This window comes from Scyliorhinus canicula, chromosome 11 (genome assembly GCF_902713615.1).
Source record: "Scyliorhinus canicula chromosome 11, sScyCan1.1, whole genome shotgun sequence".
Taxonomy (NCBI): Eukaryota; Metazoa; Chordata; class Chondrichthyes; order Carcharhiniformes; family Scyliorhinidae; genus Scyliorhinus; species Scyliorhinus canicula.
Window position 1 is genome coordinate 48141826 of NC_052156.1, and position 25117 is coordinate 48166942.

At 43.2% G+C, this 25117-nt stretch overlaps 1 protein-coding gene across 23 annotated transcripts in view; it reads right to left on the reverse strand.

Annotated features, from left to right (window-relative positions):
- The window catches only part of cadpsa (Ca2+-dependent activator protein for secretion a), a 736161-nt gene that overhangs the window by 426500 nt on the left and 284544 nt on the right, over positions 1 to 25117 (reverse strand). For all 23 annotated transcript variants that reach the window (XM_038810550.1, XM_038810549.1, XM_038810561.1 and 20 more), the window contains exons 4-6: positions 16992 to 17072; positions 6186 to 6422; positions 5252 to 5373 (exon numbers count right to left, since the gene is read on the reverse strand). In XM_038810550.1, the coding sequence (XP_038666478.1) occupies positions 5252 to 5373; positions 6186 to 6422; positions 16992 to 17072 (440 nt within the window). The remainder of the gene's footprint in view (positions 1 to 5251; positions 5374 to 6185; positions 6423 to 16991; positions 17073 to 25117) is intronic.

Consider the following 25117-nt stretch of genomic DNA (forward strand, 5'->3'; position numbering starts at 1 on the left):
CCCCACTACTGGCCTTCAAACAACCGCGCAACCTCAAACAAACCATTGTTTGCAGCAAATTACCCAGCCTTCAGAACAGCAACCACAACACCACAAAACCCTGCCAGGGTAATCTCTGCAAGACATGCCAGATCATCGACATGGACACCACCATTACACGTGGAAACACCACCCACCAGGTACGCGGCGCATACTCGTGCGACTCGACCAATGTAGTCTACCTCATACGCTGCAGGAAAGGATGTCCCGAAGCGTGGTACATTGGCGAGACCATGCAGACACTGCGACAACGAATAAACGGGCATCGTGCAACTATCAACAGGCAGGACTGTTCCCTTCCAGTTGGGGAACACTTCAGCAGTCAAGGACATTCAGCCTCTGATCTCCGGGTCAGCATTCTACAAGGAGGCCTTCAGGAGACGCGACAACGCAAAATTGCTGAGCAAAAACTTATAGCTAAGTTCCGCACGCATGAATGCGGACTCAACCGGGATCTGGGATTCATGTCGCATTACATTCGGCCCCCACCAACAAGCCTGGACTTGCAGAGGCCTACCGACTGAACTGGCTTGGGACAATTCACACCTCTTTAACCTGGAGTTACCTCTCTCTCTGCATCTTTGATGATTTGATTGCCTGCAGGTGCTCGCATTCCGGGGCATCTCTGACTGTGTCTATATAAACATTTCTGGAACAAGCCTTTCCATTCACCTGAAGAAGGAGCCGTGCTCCGAAAGCTCGTGTTTGAAACAAACCTGTTGGACTTTAACCTGGTGATTATTCTTGTGTCTACTATGTACGTACTGTGTACGTTCCTTGGCCGCAGAAAATTACTTTTCACTGTACTTCGGTACATGTGACAATAAATCAAATCAAAAATCAAAATCAAAGTGCTTTACGCATATGTGAAGACCATTCAGTCTTTACTGAGCAGACATTTCATTGCAGGTTTTAGATGTGGATCCAGCAAGGATAAATCAAAAATGTCTGCAATGCAACACTTTCAGTTAATAATTGTCTCTGCAATTGCAACCACTTCACCATGTACATCAATAAGAAGCAATACGATAATTACCATCCATATTTGGAAAGTAGCAAATTATTCCGACATCCCAACACTTAATGATCAGAGCTGAGTTTTTTCAGAAATTATTTGCAGGCCTCAACACATTTCATTGCTCTCAAAATCCCAGTAGTTTAAATATTCACAACACAAGAGGAACAAATGTGTAAATAAGCTGCAAAACTTGTGATTCTGTTCTTACAGCACAGAATAATTTTGAGCTTAATTAAACCAAAATGCAATTTAGCAGAGTTTAGGAGTACAAAATGATTCAAATCCGTAAATTATCGCAACACAGTATTAATTTGAAACTGGGCTAACCAAGCTATTTGCCTTTTGACTTGCTGCAAATCTAGGATGATATTTAAGTAAAAGGTCAAGTGGATTGTGATCCTGAAAAAGGCGAACAAAACATTCTGGGCGGGATTCTCTGATCCTGAGGCTAGGTGTTGACGCCGTCGTAAATGCCGTCGCGTTTCCCGACAGCGTCAACATGGTCTCAGGATCAGCAATTCTGGCCCCTACAGGGAGCCGGCATGGCACTGGAGTGCCCATGCTGCTCCAGCTGCCAATCCCGGCATCAGATGGGCGCCGCGGGGTCCGCACATGTGCAGTGGCACCGGCGCCAACGCACACATGCGCAGTGGGACTGGCACGATTTCCGCGCATGCGCGGTGTCTCCCTTCTCTGCGTCTCAGAGTCATCAACAGTGCTATCAAGCAGCACTTACTCAACAATAACCTGCTGGCGGACGCTCAGTTTGGGTTCCGCCAGGGTCACTCAGCTCCTGACCTCATCACAGCCTTGGTTCAAACACGGACAAAAGAGCTTGAATGCCAGAGGTGAGGTGAGAGTGACTGCCCTTCACATCAAGACAGCATTTGACTGAGTATGGCATCAAGGAGCCAGAGTATGGCATCATTGATCAGAAACTGAACTGGACTAGCCATATTAATACTGTGGTTAAAATGCCTCGGTGTGGGCACCGATCTGCAATGACCATAGTTTTGCGCCAAGGGGGTCGGACGCGAGATTTTGTGGGTGTTGGCAAGCGGGGATAAAGCGATTTGGTGACTTGTTTATAGAGGGCAAGTATGCGAGGTTAGAGAATCTGGAGGAAGAGTACGAGCTGCCATGGGAAACAATTGTAGGCACCTGCAGGTCCGGGAATTATTAAAGAGAGAGGTGCCGTCCTTTCCTCATCTGCCACCCATGGGATTGCAGGATAAGGTGCTGGCGAGGGATGAGCGAGGGGAGGGGAAGGTGCCTGAGTCTATAAGGAATTGTTGGACTGGGAGGGAGCCCGAGTGGGGAGCAGAAAGCATTAAGTGGAGGAGGAGTTGGGACATGGGCTGAGGCCCTGCAGAGAGTGAATGCATCCTCGTTGTGTGTGAGGCTAGGCCTCATTCAGTTTAAAATGTCCATAGGGCACAGATGACGGTAGGAAGGATGGCTAGGTTTTTGAAGGGGTAGAGGATTGGGGTGGGCAGTGAGCGGGGAGGCCTGCGAATCACGTCCACATGTTTTGGGCATGTCCGAAACTGAAGGGGTTCTGACAAGGGCTTGCAGAAGTAATGTCCGAGGTGCCGGGGGTGAAGGTGGCCCCAAGGACAGAGGTGCTGATATTCGCGATGTTGGAAGACCTGGGAGTCTAGGGGGTGAGAGAAGCCAATGTTTTGGCTTTTGCCTCTCTGATAGCCCGGAGACGGATCTTGTTTGGGTGGAGCGCCTCTGAGCCGAGGTGTGTGGGTGAGCGACCTGACAGAATTCTAGAGGCTGGAGAAGGATAAGTTTGTCTTGAGGGGGTCGGTTGATCGGTTCACTCGGAAGTGAAAGCCGTTTATTGATTTCTTTAAGGAGGTTTGAGGGGTCAGCAAAGAGGGTTAAAATGGGGAAGACATGTTGGGAGAGGGGGCCGGTATTGGGGGAGCGGGGGTGTAGTGGATGTTGGTTGTTTATAAAGTTGTATGGATGTTCTTCTATAATAATAATAATAACCTTTTACTGTCACAAGTATGAAGTTACTGTGAACAGCCCCTAGTCACCACATTCCGGCACCTGTTTGGGTAAGCTGGTACGGGAAATGCAGCTTCTGTGTTTGTTTGTTTATATGAAAATGCCTTGAATAAAATATTTTTAAAAACTACTGTCAAAGGCACGTCAAAGGCTAGGAATCCTACGGTGAGTAACTCACCTCCAGACACCCCAAAGCCTGTCCACCATCTACAAGCACAGGTCAGGAATATAATGGAATACTCTCCACTTGCCAGGATGAGTGCAGCTCCAACAACACTCAAGAAGCGCGATGCCAACCAGGACAAAGCAGCCCGCTTGATTGCTCCCTCTTCCGCCTACATTAAAACCCTCCACCACTGACAAACAGTGACAGCCGTGTGCACCATCTACAAGATGCACTGCAGTAACTTGCCAAGGTTCCTTAGACAGCACCTTCCAAATCCATGACCACTACCATCTAGAAGGACAAGAGCAGCAGATACCTGGGAGCACTACCACCTAGAGGTTACCCTCCAAGTCACTCACCATCCTGACTTGGAAATTGGGTTGGATAAAAAGACAACATCTGTCCTAGTCCTCCAAACGCGCCCCAAAGAAAACAGAAATGGGTGTAAGCCATTTAGCCACTCCAGCCTGCTCCCCATTCAAAGCGATCATGGTCTATCTGCGACCTAACTCTGTCCTCCTGCCTTTATCCCATATCTCTTAATATCTTTTGATAACAAAAATCAATCTCAGATTTTAAATCAAACAATTCAAATAGCATCATTTCCTGCCTGCAGAAGAGAATCCCAAACTTCTACCATCTTTGCACATAGAAATGTTTCCCTACCTCACTTCCGAAAGGCCTGGTTCCAATGTCCACAGCCCTAAACACCCAATAGAAATAGTTTCCCCTTGTCTACCTATCAGTCCCTTCAGTATCATTAACAAATCGCCTCTTCATGGACGGCATGTGGTGCAGTGGTTAGCACTGGGACTACGGTTCTGAGGACGTGGGTTCGAATGCTGGCCCTGGGTCACTGTCCGTGTGGAGTTTGCACATTCTCCCCACGTCTGCATGGGTTTCATCCCCACGACCCAAAAGATGTGCATTATAGGTGGATTGGCCACGCTAAATTGCCCCTTAATTGGAAAAAAAAATAATTGGGGACGCTAAATTCTTTTAAAAAATCGCTTCTTCATTATTTGGATTCCAGGGAATGCGGCTCTAGTTTGGGTAATCCCTCCTTGGGCAAACATGCCACATTCTGGCTAATCAAGGCTAATAAACCCTTCCTAAAGTGTCATTCTCAGAGCAGCTCAGTTTAACAGGCGTGGTCTAACTCGCCCTTTTTATGCCTGGAGCATACATTTTACCACCTTGTACCCCTGGTCTTTACATATAATAGTCTGCTTTCCATTAGTTATTTTGATTATTTTCTGTATCTGTTCATATTATAATGATCTGATTTCCCCATTTAGAAAGTATACCGTTCAATCCGTCCTCACTCTGAACTGGCAACCGTATTTTTTTTACACAGAAATTCATTTTCCAGTTTGGCCCATTCACTTCATCTATTAATATATCACTGCAATTGTACACTTTCAACCACATTGCTTACAATCTTGTCCATCTCTGTGTTGTCAGAAAATTTGGAGATGTAGCTTTCTATTCCGTCATCTAAACTGTTTCAAATACGGTGAATAATTGAGGCCATTACAGTACCTTGCAGGATAAAACAGGTCACATTATATTAATTAAGAGTACCCGTCATTATCCCCATCCACTATAGCCTGTTGCCCAGTCAATTTCTTAACCAGGTCAATAATTATTTCAATTTAATGCACTTCAAATTCAGCAAACAGTTTTTTTTTTGAGAGGCTTATTTAATACCTTCTGGAAGCCATATAAAAAACATCCATAGATATTCCCCTGTTCACCTGTGCTAACCAAGTCTTCAGAAATTAAGAAATAGCAACTGCACACACATGTTTTGTGTACTGTATACTGCAGACCCACAGGATCAGCGGAAATCATTAATATTTCAGGGAGTGTCCATGTATGTTTGTGAATTTTGCAATCATGAAATATTGAATCCCAGTCTGCAGAAGGCACACAATACCTAGTTGGTGAAAAAAGACAAGAATGAATCCACTGCATGTGTAAAACAAAATTACAAAGCCACTCACGTTGGTTTAGAAGCTTCAGCTTGATCAGTTTGCAATTTCTCTCCTCCCTCCACTTCCATTGTGCAATACACAATGCGATTTGGTGCTAAAGACTTGAGACCCTGCACTTCCATGATCACGACCTGGAAAACAAAATAATTTAACACCATAACTTTAATCTTTCAAATCATTTCTCCTTTTCATTTTGGTGTTGGTAAACGTGCAACTGCGACATGTGAAGATATCTCTGCAACGTTTGGACAGAGTATTGTGCACTCACTGGTCAGGTTCAGGTAAATTCACACCTTATTGGGACATCAGCCACTGCACCAACATGACTTTCAATTCCTCTGCTCCCCAGCCTTTGAGCCCCTTGAGAATGCAATTAATGTCAGTTTCTGAGTCACTCCACTGGCTCACACTCATTCGAACTCGTGCAAATTTACATAAACATATTTTAATAGAGATGCACAAGAGCCAGAAAGGAAATTCTTTCAATGCAGCTTGAATTAAATTAACCCATATATTCGAGAGACCTCCCAACTTCAACTTCACTTTCACTAAACCAATGCAGCAAAACTTTCATCATTTGAAAATTTCAACTGATGTCTTCTCAGAGCTTGTCGTCATTTATTTTAATTCAACTTCTTGAAATGCAACAGAGTTTGTGGTGGAGTCAAAGACAACTGCTTCAGATTTCCAAATATGCAGCTGTGGGAAAACATTTCACCCGAGGAGTTGGGGTGTGTCAAATAGTAGGTAAGTTACCGACAATGTTGGCCACCCAACCAGAGGCCTGCAATACACTACCTGTCCAGTCAGTTTGTCTTAGAAGGACCTAATTATGCTGCAAACAACGATGTAAAGTGGGAAGATCAAGGAAAGCTTACTTGACAAATTACATTATTGCAGCTTTACAAATTACAATACCAAATAATATTTGCTATCCACTCACCTCAAGTGTAAAAGACAGTACAACATCAGATTTGGACAGCTGATTTTCATTTTCCTCTCCCATGTCAATGATGGAGGTATTGTGACTGCGTTTCAGCTTCTGCAGTTTGAATTCCGAGCCTCCTTTAGAAACAGGCATACTTTCCAGATTTGCCATCAGTAGATTTACAGATGACTTAAGCTCCTCAATAAACATGTTCTCCATTTCTTTGGACACAAACTTTAGAAACTTGCGTTCCTACAAAACAGTGAGAATAATATTATGCAATATCATTGCATTTATTACGCAAAGCAAAAAGCATGGAATAATCCTCATTCTTCACAACAGTTGCCTCCTACATCTCATGAACCAAACATCCAGACAAGGTGGAAATCACACCAATCTTGGCATATTAAGGAACTTCAACTGTCCATCTGACTGTCTTATACCATACCCCATGAAGGATTCTTTCCCCAGAAGAAGCAATCAGCACCAGGCTTGGCAATGATATCACCGAATTCCATATTCATTACACAAAGTGACTTAACCGTTTCCAACTTTAAAACAAAATGCTGTTGTTCCCAAGAAGTCAACATGATTAGCAGGATTGGGCAATGAATATTGTCAAACATGAAGGTTGAAAAAAAATTAAAAGTGAAAACACATTCACCAAATCATTTAGATGAACTCTTGTCTAAAGTTAGTGAATGAGGTGCACAGAAAGCATACAGAGCAAGTCCTTGGATGCTGAGGAAGTCTTTGCCAATGTGCAGCGAGGCCTGGGTAATATTCAGGCTTGGGCTGATAAGTGGTAAGTAACATTTTCATCACGCAAGTGCCAGGAAATGAATATCTCCAACAAGTGGAGAATCCAACTATCGCCCCTTGACATTCAATGGAATTACCATCGCTGAATCCCCCACTATCAACATCTTGGGGGTTACCATTGACCATGAACTGAACTGGACCAGCCAAGTAAATACTGAGCAGGTCAGAGGCAAGTAAATCTGAGGTGATTCCCCAGTTCTGACCCCCCCCCCCCCCCAAAAGGGTTCACAACCTACAAGACACGGTTCAAGAGCATGATGTAATAGACTCCACTGAAAATCGCAATATAATTGCCTTGAGAAGGTGGCAATGGGCCTTCACATTGAACAGCTACAGTCATTGTGTCAATGGTGAATTCCTCGCGATAGCTTTCAACTAGCTGCTTGATAGGCTTCTTCAGACAACATCAAAATCAATAGTGGCATAGTAGCACAGCCTTTAGCACTGTTGCTTCACAGCACCAGGGACCTGGGTTCGATTTCCGCTTGGGTTACTGTCTGTGAGGAGTCTGCATGTTCTCCCGTATCTGCGTGGGTTTCTACAGGTGCTCCGGTTTCCTCCCACAAGTCCTGAAAGATGTGCTTGTTAGGTGAATTGGATATTTAGAATTCTCCCTCAGTGTACCCTAACAGGTGCTGTCGTGTGGCGAATAGGGGATTTTCACAGTAACTTCATTGCAGTGTTAATGTAAACCTACTTGTGACACTAATAAAGATTATTATTATTACTATTAAAAATCAATGCCATAGTTTAGAATGGGAATCACATGTCAAGTAAACTGAGCAGTGCAAGGATAATTCCTGTTAATTCCCTTATGTCCTCTTTCTTTTATTTAGCAGTTAAAATATTTGACCCATGTTTGATTGATGGACAAATATCTTTAAGTCAAGCAGCAGAGAGAATGAGGAATTCAGAAATTGCAGTTGAGAACACTCTGCTAGTTTGAACAGGAGCTTCAGACTTCTCGGCACCAGAGAGAGAATGGGCTGGGACTTGGTTTGATTGATTGGCTGGGAGCCAATGAATAGTCCCAAAAGGATGATTGGAGTGATGATTGGATCCTATCCAAGTGGGATGGTTCTCAAGAGTCCAAGGAGTTTTAGTTTGACTCCTGCACACAAAAAGACAAGGACATGCTTTCTCGCCCTCTCCAGAAAGTGTTCTTGGAGTTACAGAGAGCCTGAATGAATAAATCTGCAGGACTCCCTCTCTCTTTCTCTCCATAAAAGATATGAGTGCTCTATTCCTGAAATTACAGAGACCTCAATGAATCTACAGTAAAGACTTTGACCTGAACGCAAGGTTTGAAGAGGAGCAAGTTGCTGGGAACACCCATCTGAAACAAAGACTCCTTTTCTCTTTCCCCTTTTTACTCCCCTTTCTTCCCCTCTGTATCTGTCTGCCTTGTGTATGTGTGCAGAGGATGGAGTGGCAAGTTGAAGTGGGGAAATTAGGAAATAGTTAACGAGTTGTATTTTCTGCATTATAGTCCTTGTTATAAATAAACAGTAATTGCGTTTAAAATTACAAACCTGCTGACTGTAATTATTGGACAGGCAATAATTACAGTCAAGAGAAAAGAAAGACAAATTTTACATTTGTATTGTGATTTTCAGTGGAGTATATTCCAATGGCCAAAAACCTCAGATTTATTTTTACAAATTACTGGTTTTCACTTGTGTTGTTTCTCCGGGTCAGGTGTATGTGTGTGTGTGTGTGTGTGTGTGTTGGGGGGTGGGGGGGGGGGGGGGGGTGTAATTAACCGTGTACTAGCCTAGGGTGTTGTAACAGCAGGGTTGACAGATCCCCTTCTCTGAAGGATGATCGTACACTAGTTGGATTTTTCCAAGAATTTGATAGCTGGTGCTAACTCCAGATTTATTTAATTTAATTTCATGGGATTGGAACTCAACACAGACAATCCAGCATCATAACCACGAGGTTAACAATGTGTGTTTTATGGGTTTTAAAAATTTGTTCATGCAACCTGAGCATTGCAGGCTGCGCTAGCATTTGTTGTCCATCCCTAATCGCCCTTAAGGGGCAGCAGAAGTCAACCACATTGCTGTGAGTCTGGACTCACATGTAGACCAGATAAGGACAGCAGATTTACTTCCAGAAGGGTTTTTTTTACGACAATCAACATCACCAGTCATCACCAGTTTAATTCCAGATTTTTATTGAATTCAAATTTCACCATCTGCAGTGGTGGGATTTGAACCTGGGACCCCATAGTACTCTAGGTCTCTGGATTACTAGTCCAGTGACAATACCACTACGCCATTGCCTCCCACAGAACATATCATCCAATACCACTACGTGACCGCCTCCTGCAGAATAAAAGACTCTGATTATAGTCTACGTATCTGTGATGGGTAACAGAGGTGCTAGAATGGTTACCACTCAGTGAACAGGCTGTACTGGAGTTGAATTTCTATGGGGGTCTGCCAAACACCCACTGTAACTTTGGTAAAAGATCCACAGAAACCCCAAAGGACACAAATGCTGTGCATTCTGCAGATTTTCCACAGAGGTCATTGTAAACAACCAGGAGAACCCCGCTGTAAAGTTAATTCAGGACCATAAATGCATGTAATGATTTTATTATGAATTGTGGCACTTAGCACTGACAATAACAGAAACATATTTAGACCCAGCATTGAGATTTACTTCAATGAGTTGAACTTGGAAGGAAATGCCTCCTTTCTTTAATACTTTCATTTATTTATTCACTGTAAAGGTGCAGCTGGGAATGGGAAAAAGGGTGATTTATGGTCCCGATTGGACTTTCTGATCTTGACAACTGCAGCTTTCAAAACTATCTATCTTTAATGATGTCCTAAAAAAAATATAGCCTTTATTAGCTTCCCAATAGGATCTAACAGAACAAATACGTTCCACAAAAAGAATTAAAGCAGCAGACTTAAGTATCTTTTAGTGGAATAGCATTTCTTCAATTGATGGTGGTTTCGAAACCAGGACTTGACATAAATCAGTAAAGTTATTTTTAGTTCTAAATCAAGCAGAAACTCAATAATACTATCTGGGCCACAGCCAGGTCACATTTAAATAAATGTTCAAGCTGACTATAGAAGATTAGTCTAATTTGGTAATGGGGAGGAGAAGGACTAGTCTTTTAAATGAGAAAAAGCAGAGAGAATTATTTTGGCAATTACTAAACAAACAGGAGTCTTCATTGCATTGGCTACTTAACCCAGAATAAATGTTAAATAAAGAAGAAATTGTCATCATTGTTTATGCACACTTCTGTTATTTCGAATAGTTTATTTTAAGAAAATACATTCCCAGAAATCCCAGGTCCTTTTTAGCGTAATTGCAGGATCCATGATGTGGAAAAATAACTTCTCCAGCAGCAATATTGATGAAACAACCAATATGGAAGTTTCAGCCTCAGAATTGATTGTTACCCAAATTTTTCTGGGCTTAAGGTTCTTCCTGCAATTTGCCTGCACAAGTCAGCTCAGTTACATATTCAAAGAAGCCAATGCTTTTGTCGCTCAGTTTCCTGCTTTTACACATGCAATGTGTTTGGCATTAAGTTGGGTCCAATATCACCGTAGGCGCAACACAGCATAGATTTATAGATTTATCAGGTAACTGATATACTCTACCAGAGAGTCTTAAGCCATTCCTGAAGAGGGTGCAAGCATTCATTGCTCAGGGTCCCTTATACACTTTGAATCCCCCACTCAACATGAAATCCAACCTTCAGTATTTCTAGCTAGTAAATAATTCTTTTGTAAACAGTGCAGAATAATCATTGACTGATAGTGTAGAAGAAAAATGGTTATCCTCGATATGCATTATTGGCACATGCAAACTTTGAATAACCCATTCCAATGAGCACAATGCTCATCAATAATTATAGTTTCATTAAATTTCAATCGCTATAAAAATAGTGATTCATTGTTGTAAATAGAGATATGTTGCCAAAGCGTCTTGTCTTTTAGTCATCAGGACAAAACCAAGAATGCCAAATTTCAAACAATCCCGTTTTATTAAGGTCACGGGGAATCCACACCAAACAAAATAAAGAACTTTGATTTATTTACAATGATGGTACACACATTTCCCAGTCAGTCCCTACCAGGTCACTTTCTGATCAATGCCTTACTGGCCGGCATTTTAAGCATTGCTGAATGGAGTTCCCCCGGCCCTCAGAGGGAGCTCGTACTCCACAAGAACCACATGGAAGATAATCATTCCCACCCCCATAAGTCCTGTGCAGGGTATTACACACATCGATTTATATAGCAGGAGAAAAGGGTTTCTGAGTGGTTGGGAAGCCAAATCTGATTGACTGAGATATTGCCATGGAGAAAACAGTGGGGAACTAAGGCACCCATGCTTCTGGGTAATTCACAAAAGGTGCAAGGCTTGAACAAATTCCTTTTGTTTGCAGATAATATGCTCTTGCGTGTGTATGTTGATTCTGGTAAGCATAAATGAACAATGTTATGAGCTCCACTGACAATCTTACACTGGTTATTAGTGTAGCTATTAGCATATTCAGACTTGTTAAGTAAGTGCACCCAATTTCACAGTCACATTTAACAGTAGTTTATTTGTTTTGGGTTTTGCAAGCATGGGCTGAATGAGTATGGTCTGTAATGATCGAGCAATTGGCATGACAGAAGTGTGTCCAGTGCAAGGCTTGCCCAGTTTAATACCAGCAGCAGCGGCATTAACTGCCCATAATTTGTTGGGGATTCATTTTAAAGCTATGCCCCCTAGTTCTGCTTTCACCCGCCAGTGGAAACAACCTGCCGCATCTATCCTATCTATTCCCTTCATAATTTTATATGTTTCTCTGAGATCCCCCCTCATCCTTCTAAATTGAGGAATATAGCGAATGAATGCTTGCACCCTCTCAGGAATGGCTTAAATTAAGACTCTCTGGTAGAGTATATCAGTTACCTGATAAATCTATAAAGCTATGCTGTGTTGCGTCTCCGGTGATATTGGACCCAACTTAATCTGTTGGGGAGTTGGGGACGAAGTGCAATGTGTCCAAGTTTGCAGACGACACTAAGATGAGTGGTAAAGCAAAAAGTGCAGAGGATACCGGAAGTCTGCAGAGGGATTTGGATAGGTTAAGTGAATGGGCTAGGGTCTGGCAGATGGAATACAATGTTGATAAATGTGAGGTTATCCATTTTGGTAGGAATAACAGCAAAAGGGATTATTATTTAAATGATAAAATATTAAAGCATGCTGCTGTGCACAGAGACCTGGGTGTGCTAGTACATGAGTCGCAAAAAGTTGGTTTACAGGTGCAACAGGTGATTAAGAAGGCAAATGGAATTTTGTCCTTCATTGCTAGAGGGATGGAGTTTAAGACTAGGGAGGTTATGCTGCAATTGTATAAGGTGTTAGTGAGGCCACACCTAGAGTTCAGTTTTGGTCTCCTTACCTGAGAAAGGATGTACTGGCGCTGGAGGGTGTGCAGAGGAGATTCACTCGGTTAATCCCAGAGCTGAAGGGGTTGGATTACGAGGAGAGGTTGAGTAGACTTGGACTGTACTCGTTGGAATTTAGAAGGATGAGGGGGGATCTTATAGAAACATATATAATTATGAAGGGAATAAATAGGATAGATGCGGGCAGGTTGTTTCCACTGGCGGGTGAAAGCAGAACTAGGGGCATAGCCTCAAAATAAGGGGAAGTAGATTTAGGACTGAGTTTAGGAGGAACTTCTTCACCCAAAGGTTTGTGAATCTATGGAATTCCTTGCCCAGTGAAGCAGTTGAGGCTCCTTCATTAAATGTTTTAAGATAGAGATAGATAGTTTTTTGAGGAATAAAGGGATTAAGGGTTATGGTGTTCAGGCCGGAAAGTGGAGCTGAGTCCACAAAAGATCAGCCACGATCTAATTGAATGGCGGGGCAGGCTCGAGAGGTCAGATGGCCTACTCCTGCTCCTAGTTCTTATAATAGGGAAACAATAGGCGGTGGGGTGGGAAGGCCATCCATGGGTTTTCCCGCCATAGACTTCATTAAGGTGGAGGCGGGATGGATGTGGGATTCCCACGTGCCATCGGCCTGCCCAATTAAATGCCCTCCCTGCCTTCAAACCTGCAATAGGGGAGGGCATTAAATATTACCCATAATATGATCAGAGGAACATAGAGATTAGGAGTGGAAGTAGGCAACTCAGCTCTTCGAGCCTGCTCCGCCATTCAATCAGATCATGGCTGATCTCTATCTGGTCTCAAGTCTACCTCTTTGCCTGTTCCCCGTGTCCCTTTAACCCATTTTTTTGATCAGATCTCCATCTTGAAACCATTTAATAATTCAGACTCCACCACACTGTGAGGCAATGAGTTCCACAAATTCACAACCCTCTCCGAAAAGCAGTTCTAAATCTAGATTATCCCATAAGGGGAAACATTTGGTCTACGTTTACTTTATCAATCCCTCTTAGTATTTTATATTCCTCAATCAGATCCCCCCTCTTTCTTCCAAACTCCAGCAAGTATAAACCCAAACTGTTCAATCTCTCCTCATATGTCAACCTTTTCTTCCCCGGAATCAATCTGGTGAATCTCCTCTGAACTGTTTCCAATGCCACCATATCCTTCCTCAAATAAGGAGACCAAAACTGTGCACAATACTCTCACTAATACAATTGTAACAACACCTTTCTATTTTCATACTCCAGTCCTTTTGCAATAAGACCCAAAATTCCATTTGCCTTTTTTATTACATGCTGTACCTGCATACCGACCTTCTGCGATTCATGGACAAAGACACCCAGACCCCTCTGCCCAGACGCATTTTGAATCCACTTTCCATTTAGATAATAATTTGCCAGTCTCTTTTTCGGCATATACTTATCCACATTAAACTCCATCTGTCACATTTTGGCCCATTCTCCTCGCCTATCTTTCTCCATCTGTAAACTCTTTATTTCCTCTTCACTGCCTGCTTTTCCACCTATTTTATTATCATGTTTTGCTATGTTACACTCTGTCCCTGCTTGCAGATCAGTTATATAGATTGTAAATAGTTAAAGGCAGAGGACTGACCCCTGTGACACCCCTCTAGTTACAGTTCACCAGCCAGAGAAAGACCCATTTATCCTGACCCTCTGCTTTCTGTCAGTCATCCAATCTTCAATCCAATCTAGTACTCTACCCCCAATCACCTGTGATCTCATCTTCTGGATCAGTCTTTTATGTGGTACCTTGTCAAACGCCTTCTGGCAGTCTAGATATATCACATCCACAGGTTCCCCATTATCCACCTTGCTGGTGACATCCTCAAAGAACTCAAGCAAGTTTTTCGGGCATGACTTACCCTTCATAAAACCTTAATGTTAATATGTGACATATACATTATGATTTTCAAGGCACAAAGGGCTGAATATTTCTCTATTTTACCACCCAATGTTACTCTATTAGCATGCAAGGATTCCAAAAATTAAAACAAAAGCAAAAAAGTGATGCCACCGAAGGAGGCCAAGATTTCTGCAGAGCCGCTCTGTCTCTTCCATCGTAATTTTGCCAAAGTGCAGCAGGAACCCCACATACATATGGAAACAGGATAACTGCCCTATTTTCAATGAAGTTATGCCAATGAAGTGGGAGCAGCTTTGAGGAAGTTCCCAGCCAAGGATGAATTTGGAAATTACACTGTGTGCATGTAAAGAACTGTTGGTGCATTGGGCAGATGGGGCATTTGGATGAATGCCTAGTCAGTGATAGCCTGGCACTGATGCGGTAACGTACTGTACCACAACTTGACCAACTGCTGTTTATAATTAACATGCAGCATGATTTTATCACACACTTGAGTTATCAAGAGCTTCTCCAGTAACATCACAAACAATACAGTAAAACATGTACGATAAAGCATAGGGTGGATTATGGTTCAATTTAGTAACATGATAATGGCTTAAGATGACGTTAGAGCAATTTATTATTGTCATCTAATCCATCCATACATACTCCAGTACTGCGAATGCCATAATGCACAGTGGTGTATGGCCAGCTTCCTGGATTGAATCACTTGCTTTGAACTGAAGCACTAATAGGCTTTATTTAATTGCATGCTATGGGGAAACAGTGCATTATTATATGTCCCATGTACCAAATGATAACAGCACCACAGAAATCAACCATTACCTTTTCATCTAAAAGGCAGGAAAAAAAAAAAAGAGATTACAGACAAGAATATGAATTAGGAGCAGGAGTCGGCCATTTTGTCCCTCCAGCCTGCTCCGCTATTCAGTAAAATCATTGCTAATCTGATTGTGGTGTCAACTCCACATTCTGCCTAGGCTCGATAACTTTTGATTCGCTTTACCTGTCCAGAATCTTTCTACCTCTGCCGTAAAAATATTCATTGACCCCGCCTCTGCCGCTCTCTGAGGAAGTGAGTTCCAACCCTCTTGAGACAAAAAAAATATTCTCATCTCTTGTCTTAAATGGGAGCCCCCTTATTTTTAAAGTGAGTCTCCTAGTTCTAGTCTTCCCACAAGGGAAACATCCATTAGCATCCACCCTTTGTCAATGCCCTTCAGGATCTTATGTGTTTCAGTAGGATCACTTCTCAATCTTCAAAATTCTGAAGGACTAAGACTCAGTCTGTTCAACCTTTCCTCGTAAGATACACCCTCCCCCTTCCCCAGGTATCATTTGAGTGAACCTTCTTTGAATTGGTCCTAACGCATTTATATCCTTTTTTAAACAAGAAAACCAAAACTTACACAATACTCTAGACTGGTCTCACCAACGCCCTGTACAAATGTGGCAAAACATCCCTACCTCTCGATTCCATTCCCGTTCCAATAAACAGCAACTTTCCTTTTGCCGTCCTCATCATTTGCTGTGCCTGCATACTAACTTTTTCTGATTATTATACCAGGACACACAGATCTGTATCCCAGAGTTCTGCAATCTCTCTCCATGTAAATTATATGCTGCATTCCTAATTTTCCTGCCAAAGTGGATGAGTTTACATTTTCCCACATTATGCTCCATCTGCTAAATTGTTGCCCACTCACTTAACCTATCTATGACCCTTTGCAGATTGCAGTGTGACAACTGAATTTTAATGTCAATTTTGACAATAAATATTTGATTATTTTTTCAAATTAGGCATGATTAGGCAAATTAGATATGTGGGCAGCACGGTAGCATTGTGGATAGCACAATTGCTTCACAGCTCCAGGGTATCAGGTCCAATTCCGGCTTGGGTCACTGTCTGTGCGGAGTCTTCACATCCTCCCTGTGTGTGCGTGGGTTTCCTCCGGGTGCTCCGGTTTCCTCCCACAGTCCAAAGATGTGCAGGTTAGGTGGATTGGCCATGATAAATTGCCCTTAGTGTCCAAAATTGCCCTTAGTGTTGGGTGGGGTTACTGGGTTATGGGGATAGGGTGGAGGTGTTGACCTTGGGTAGGGTGCTCTTTCCAGGAGCCGATGCAGACTCGATGGGCCGAATGGCCTCCTTCTGCACTGTAAATTCTATGAAATATCTATGAAATACTTTTACTCGGTTAGAAATTATGCTGCAACAATGAAAACTCTGTTCACTATTAAAGGTTAAATTGAAACAGTCAGATTATATAATAGCTCACAGCATGTGTTTAGTTCCATTGGATGTCTCTGAAGCCATGATCGTCTTGCAGTACATTCACCAGAAACCACTCAAGGAATAAATCTTGACAGTGTAGTCAGTAAGCTCTACTGCGTGATATAACCTGCAGTTGAGTCATTTATTTGCTCAGGGTAATCGTCAGTGGGAAAGTCTCAGTTTTTAAATGTTGTGCTTTACAGAAATAAGCAGAGACAATTTCCATCTATTTAAATAAGTTCAGGCACTCCGAAGTTACAATGCTTAAAAAAAATCAACGGAGATAAAAATGAAACTGCTCACTATTTCTCAAAAGAAAATGGGAAAAGAGCATATGGAGGAAAACATCGCGCAAAGAATGGGAGAGAAATCTGTTGATGTTTAGTGCTGCCCTTTTACTCACCCTTGCTATTTGATCTGCCATCTGAAGACGTCCATCCAGCTCCCGCCTGATTTGAGCTGCCTGCTCATCGGGGTTATCAAGCTGGAAACACAATAGAATTCATAAATTTTAAATTTGGCATTGATTCACTGTCACTGCTGTGGAAGAGAAGGAAATTAAGAATAATAGACCAAGAAATTGGGTGGCTGTTGCAACTTTCAGAAGTGATCTGAAAGCTCCAAAATGGCACCCGCAGTGCATGTGTGCAATTCTGGAGCGAACTGCGTCGATTGATACTGAGATACAGGCATGAGTTTGCATGTGATAAACGCCCACCAGGAGTATACAGAGCAGATAGATCATAACGTTAATCAGCCCTTCACAATAATCTGACGTGAGTGGTGCCATTTTTGAGTTCAACTTCCAACCAACCTAGCACTACTTTCAGTAGTAGAAAGAATACTTTGGGGCGTAACCCACTCACCCACACCCACAGCATACAATGAGAGCCATGCTGCCACACAAAATCTGACAGAGCAGGAGGCACGAAACCTGCAAAAACCTAGACAGCTCCTTTTTGGTTGGGTTGGTTGCAAAGGACTGTCCCAAGAGTCATACTTGTACTTGCAACCCCAAATTCTACATTCAGCATCAATTCCACACATAACCTCTCTCTGTAACTGATTTTTAGACTTATTACAAAATAAGCATACCAAATGTTACGATCAAAATCATGCATTTGCACACAAATGCTCCTCTTGTATCCCCCTTGTGCCCATTACCTGTCCTAGTCTTCCTACAGAGTGCTGGTGTCTGCTGCATGGACGATTCCTGGCTTTCAGTGGAGGAAATTGCAGATGGCCTTGGAGGACTACCTCAAGCAGCTCTGGGTCTTGATGACCTAACTGCAGGTTGCACCGTGTTGGCATGGGTGGCAGTGGTCTGGGCTAGTTGACTAATATGCTACAACAAGCGCACTGGCAAAGCGGCCTAAGTGGAAGGATGACTACTGAGGTGGATTCGCCATTGTGGTTTTCCCAATTGGGCGGAGAATGGGGTGTTGGCTATAAAATGCGAAAGGCTCTCAGTGGCAGCAGCGAACTACGCGTCGGTAGGAGGATGCAAATTATCGATTTGCATCCATTTAATCCAATTAATGAGACGGAAGGCCAAGTCTCCACTCCCCAATTATGCACTGATCCCCCCAAGCGGGAAGTCCTCCTGGTGGGATTTGGTGCCAATTTTCCCAAGCGTGGCCCTGATGTGGTGGACCCTTTGGTGGGTCAAGAGGATCAGTGCATAACTGAGGTACCCCCAAGTCCACTGTAAGTACCCACTCTCCCCACAACGCAAATCCTGCCCCCCACCTGACCACCTCGACTGACCCCTCAGCCCCCATCAGACCCTCCCATCAGAGATCCCCATCAGAAAATCCCCATCAGTGATCCCCATCAGTGATCCCCATCAGCGATCCCCATCAGAGAACCCCATTAGAGACCCATGCCTGAAACCTAAAGAGGAATCCAGGCAATAGAGTGAAAACTCAATGCATTTTGATTTACCCTTCCATAGCATCTACTGCCTCATGTTTAATGCAGCAGGTGTTTCAAATGTCAGAGGCTTCCTCAAAAGCCAAGTACACTTCAAAGGGCTTCAAATCCCTTGACAGCCTTTGAAATACAAATCTCCCATTCAATTTCACACAGCAATATATTGCATTTGCCAATGATTGACAGTTTTATTACTGCAGAGACAGGTGCTTGGTGAATTGTTGATCAATGTTTCCCTTGACTCTTGAATGCATCACAAGTACCTTGCCTGAATGCTAACCACAATGCTTGTAAACACTCTTGCTAAGACTGACAGTTCCTCACCAAATCAAAAGCAGCAAAGTGCTTTCACTTCCATTTTTCACTGCAGAAATCCGTGGTGGGGTTTCTCTGAGGGGGATCTCTGATTGTGGGGCGGGGGGAGATCTCTTTTAAACATTTTTTTTCAATTAAGGGGAAATTTAGTATGGTCAATCAACCTGCCATTTACATCTTGAGGTTGTGGGGGTGAGACTCACGCAGGCACGGGGAATGTGCAAACTCCACATGGACAGTGACCCCGGGTTGGGATAGAATCCGGGTCCTTGGTGCCATGAGGCAGCAGTGCTGGGGGTGTCTGATGGAGAAGGGTTTGATGGAGGGGGGATCTGATGGAGGAGGCATCTGATGGAGGGGGCGCCTGCTGGAAGGGGATCTGATTGAGGTGGACGTCTGATGGAGGGGGTTTGATGGAGGGGGGATCTGATGTAGGGGACGTCTGATGGGAATTTGCAACTTAGGGAGGAGGTGGGGTCTTCCGATAGGCTTTGGGACACACCTCCATTTGGCACTACCCACTTGACCCACCTCGGGGGTCAAGGCCGCGCTTGAAAATACCTGCACCGAGTCCCGGCTGTGTGGCCTGTCAAATCGGACAGCCAGCCTGTTAAATGGAAGAAAATGGGTGCTAATGACCTATCTGCATGTTGCTGCTGGTGCAGGGTATGTATCTTGCTGCTGCTGCGCCAGCGGGGGTCCGGAGCAATGGAAGAGCACCGATCCTGTTTTCCAGCCACCACTTGATTCTCCGTTGGGTCAGGAAATCTACTACCGGCGGCATGCAATGGAGAATCCAACTCTATATGTCCATTGGGAGCATCAGCTTTGTAACCACAGTTTTAAATGAGACAAAATATTTTTCAACTCTGTCCTCAGTGAATTTAGGCTCTAGGTGAAGATTCTTCCATATTCTAAACCACAGCGTCGGACTCAAGACATCATACAAACTGTCTCTTCTTCCACCCATAAGAAATGCTTTTTTTTAAACCAGTTAAAACTGTCCAATTTCTTTCTCTGTTTGAAGCTCTTGGTTTCTTTTCTTATCTCTTTTCTCCCTTGCTAAGTTCTCTCCCTGGACGTCAAGTTCAAGCTTCCGCATTTCTCTTTCTTCTCTTTTTCAAGTTCAAGTTCTTCCTTTTCTCTATCTCTTTCAATCTCAAGCTGCTTCACCTTCAATTGAATTAAAGCTAATTCAAGCTGCGTTTTATCCTTGTCAGGCTTTTCTTCTTCTATTTCTTTTTTTAAAATTTAGAGTACCCAATTCATTTTCTCCAATTAAGGGGCAATTTAGCGCGGCCAATCCACCTAGCCTGCACATCTTTGGGTTGTGGGGACGAAACCCACGCAAACACGGGGAGAATGTGCAAACTCCACACAGACAGTGACCCAGAGCTGGGATCGAACCTTGGACTTTGGCGCCGTGAGGCAGCAGTGCTAACCAGTGCGCCACCATTCCGCCCTATCTTCTCCTACTTCTGAGGGCTGTTCAAAAACTTCAATTGCGTCTGCATTCTAAGCCCCTGCTTTTAATACTAGCTTCAACTTTTCTGCTCATGTGATTAACCTAACCTTGATTAACTGTTGTATATCACTGAGGGATAAATCTTTCCCTCTCCAGAAAAGTTGCAACAACAGAGCATTATTTTTCTAAGATTCACTGTGAAAATCTTATCAGCCTCATCAGTCCCAGCACCCATATTCGCCTGTGGATTTGAGAAACTGGACGAGCCACCAACTTATATTACAGATCGGTTAAACACCAGCAACATTTTGTTCAAAGCAGTCCAAGTTATGAGAATAAAACCACAAGATTCCACGGTTTTAAACAAAATAAACTTTACTGTACATGGGCAGAAAATTTAAATAATCTACCATATTTATCTTATATTTTAACATTCAGAATTAACATCAGGTAACAATGAATTAATGGCAATCTGAGGTCAAATTCTACACACTGCACAGTAAATGGCAGATACAACCAAGACAGAGTCTTTGACTCTTTGACAAAGAGTCATTGGACTCGAAATGTTAGCTCTTTTCTCTCCTTACAGATGCTGCCAGACCTGCTGAGATTTTCCAGCATTTTCTCTTTCGTTTCACAACCAAGCCAAATCCAACTGATTTCTCAGCAACCCATCTAGAAGTCAGTAATCACTGTGAGTCACAAAATTTCATGAACTCTGTCTCCTACATGAGGAATTTTAACTCCATTCGATGATCGAGCCTCTGGAATCTCTCCAAAAACTTTCCAACTTGGACTCAATTACTGTTCACCTCCCGATGGTTTAATCTCTGCTCCTGAGACCGCATCCCACAGGATACACAAAGTATTCCCACCTCCAATAACCGACATGGTTCCAACAATTGTAGTCCGCTGGCTTCGCTAGCCTGCATGGCCCCTGGGTTTCTCTGAACTCTAATTCCTGCACCAAGCTAAAATGGCTCCCATGGCTTCTTCTGAGCCCTAACTGCCTGACACAGAACTTGTGACCTTCCACCATCTTCTCAGTTCTCAGAACTTCGCTGAGTCCTCACTGCAAGAAGGCAGTTGACAGGTTCCAGCGGTTATCCGGGTGCTGCAAAGCACACAAAGTCCAAACTGCAACCAACAACCCCTCCCAGAAAAGAAGCAGAGAAATTAAAAATTTTAACTTCTCTTCAGCTCCATCCATCACCATGACAATGTAGCCTTTTAGGGTACACTGAACAACTTTAAGTTAGCTCCAACCTCTGAAACAAAATACTTCTCTGGACTGAACTTCTTTGCAAGCAGTGTAAATATCAGGGGCTGGATGGAGAGCTGACTGGTGGCATTTTAACCTGAGGATCACCACACCTCAAGTGATGGGCAAGGTTGAGAAGGTGGGGCCTTCACGAATAACCTCAGCTAGTATGTGAATTGAACCCACACTCTGCATCACACACCAGCTGTCCAGCCTACTAAGTTAAACCAGCAACTGGAGGACTCATTTTTAATTGCTGCAAGAGCCGGCAAGCCCTTGTGCATGGTGCAACCCAGTCATGATGATAGCGGTTTGACCCTCCAGGACTTAAGTCTACGTTGTCACTGCAGACATTGGCTGGTTGCTGCTCATGTTGTAATGGAAGTGGAGATGTCAGCCGTCAGAAACTGCATCATAGCTGAATCTACAAATATGCTGGAGTTGGCCACCACTTCTTTGCTAAAAGGTTTATGTTCCAAGTTTTGAAAAGCTTCCATGTTCCTTGGCATTGTACACAGCCTTTCTGGCAAGCTCTCCAATACACCAAGCATTTTGTTGTGCCGACCCATCAGTATTCTTTTTGAGTTGCCTGATCAAAGTCTTCACCTCGAAAGAAGAACGCTTAGGTGCGCTGGCATCTTTGCTATTCTTGCCTGGCTGCAAGTGCACTCTTGCCCAGTGTCTCACCAGATGTAGATCCCACTGCTAATCTATCCTTACTGTCAGTATCTGAGCTGGTGGCTGAGTGCATGAAATCAAATGATGATGTTGTGCATTAACTATCACTGCCTGGTCCGGTCGTCTGGAGGGCTTCCTCCATTCCATCCTCTTCACCAAGGCTGAAAACATTGGAGTCCACTTTCCCCTGTTGTTCCATTACTCACTCATTTCCCAGGTCAGATTATCTTCAAGCACAACTCTCCACATCTGCTTCAGCCACGAGGCACCTCCTCTTTAAGGGATGCGGGCTGGCTTTAAGTCGTGACAACCCCCCCACCCCCCGGATATTGGCTACCTGTTGGTGCAGTCAATGGACAATGTGGCTAGTGCTAGCCGGAAAAAGAGATTAAAATGATCATGCAGCGCAAAATTGGCTCCCTGCCTGCATTATAAACACCAGACATGAGTTAATCACGCACTGCGATACCCTGTGCCTGTTTTTGGGGATAAATCAAATTTCGCCCTCCGTGATTCTCAATTGTCACTGTTGAATCACATTTTGCATGCTATGCAATGCTGCCTGCTATGATTGCACTGACACTGCCTGCCCTTACATCAACAGTACACGAGTAGACAAAAATGTTAAACAAGAATTCTCTGGAACATTTCAAGACCCATAATCATTACTCTCATGACTCACTGGTTGAGAAATATGATATGATACAGAACATAGTTAAAGCAATTGAAATAGTTTTCTCCAAATATGAATTCATAATGCAACAATGATACATAATTATATTTTACATTACAGGAGGTTGTTTTCTACACATTCCCAGTTATTTCCTGACAGATTAAAATGCAGGAAAACTGTTTTTTCAAGGTTAAGAATGTTAACTTGGTGATGTATTTGCATCAAGTTCCAGTGCCAGAGATTAAGCTACTTATCAATGCAAAGGTCTTTGCTTTCCCTCAATAACATGTGGTAAATTAGTGTGACTCAGCTAATGCACAGGAAGGAAAGAAAATGGAGCATACATTTGGCTGCAGCTTGGTTCAAGACTGTGGCATTGAGATTTGATGTTGAGTGCCGTCACCGTATCCCGATGTGATAATGCCAGGAGAGGAACTAAATGAAATGTTATGGGTAGGAGTTCCTGCTTTGGGTGGAATCAGTGTTTATAGCGCAAATTGTACCAATTTTGGGAGGTACTACCCTGCCCCTTCCCATCCTGGATTTCCACTCACCCTTTTCTCAGTATCGGCCAATGGAAAATCTGTTCTAAGCCAATGGAACTGCGGTGAATTATAAAATGTGAAATTTTCGTTTTGTTTTTTTAAAAACCTTTCCTACATATTTTTAAGAGTGATATTTCGATGAAGTTTGCTGAAAATGGAATCACAAAAAAAGTGTTTGTAATCAGTGTCAATCATGCTGGAATCAGGTCCTTCCCGCAAAACTGGCCAATTCTCGAGGGGCTGAACGACATTCTGAAGACTGCTGGATTAACTGCCAAGTTGGTGTTGGTCAATTTTGCATCATGGACTCTGCTGTTGACAAGGTGGTATTTGAACATGTCCCAGAGGAGCAAATATGTAGGCAGAGCCTTCTTCCAGCAAGATGCATTTAAAACTCTCGGACAATATCACATCAACTCGAGATGCACTGAATGCAAAATGCACTTAAATACTTGGATCTTTTGTTGGTTTTGCCCGTTTGTGCTGATGAAATGAGCACAACTAATCAGAAGTCCATGCTTAGATCTTTCAAATATAATTATAATCCAGGAGAAAGCATTCTACCATTTTCTGCCCATTCCCCCTCTTAAAGCCCTAAAATGGCTTTAAAAAAAATTCTCACCACCCTTTACAGGGTATCATGATTCACATTTTTTTCTGTTGATGACATATGTGATGAATAATGATGAAGCACTGATGTCTGATCGTTGTATTTCAAACAAATATGCTAAACTTTTCTCTACCCAAATGCTAGACACACGTTTCTTCTACAGTTTGATATTTATCAAATATCTCAAAGGGCAGCTCCTTTGGATTTCTAGATGTTAACGGTGCCTTCTTCATGGAAATGGATGAAAGAGATTTGCAACCAAGGTGACTGATGTGCCTGTCACTTACAGACAACTTGTTCCATTAAATGCATAATGGTCCCCAACAAAACCAGTCAGCTTGGCTCTGCCACTACATGGCATGTCTTCATCCAGCTGGATTGGTCAGAGGTTACAATGCCTCAAAAGGCAACCGTCTAATGTCTCTCCACACAATCACTCCACCCATCCACTCCCACCCCCACCCACCTCCATGCCCCCAAATATTAGCACAAGATCTTCTGGCTATTGATTGCTGTTGGGGCAGTGTTGGGATACTCCTCTTGTGTTATGTACTCTGGGATAACACAGGCTGTAACTGGATGCAGCTTCAACCAAAAGATATTCCAGACCTTGAAGTTAGTTCAATCTGATTTACTGAACAGTTAAGTTAGCACAGTTCTCCATGAGTTCGACTCTCTGCTAACCTAAATGTGGTTACGCTGTCTGACTGGACCAGACTAGCTCTTAGCCACGTGCTGAAGGTGTGATACTGTAACTACACCCTGACTCACTCTGTAGATGTTCATCAGTGGAAAGAGGCAGAGTGTGAGTGCCTCGTGCCTTTTATAGTGAGATACCACCCCTGAGTGTCCTGCCTGCTCATTAGTCATGTCCTGTTCTCCGTGTTCATTAGCTGCCTGTCTGTGCCTGTCTGTATATCATTATCTGCATGTCTGCATACCATGACATCTCCCCTGTTTTTTATGTTTTGTTGGCATATGGGAACGTACTTACATGTGGTGGCATATATTAACATATTGACAAGCGGTGGCATATGTGAACGTATTTAC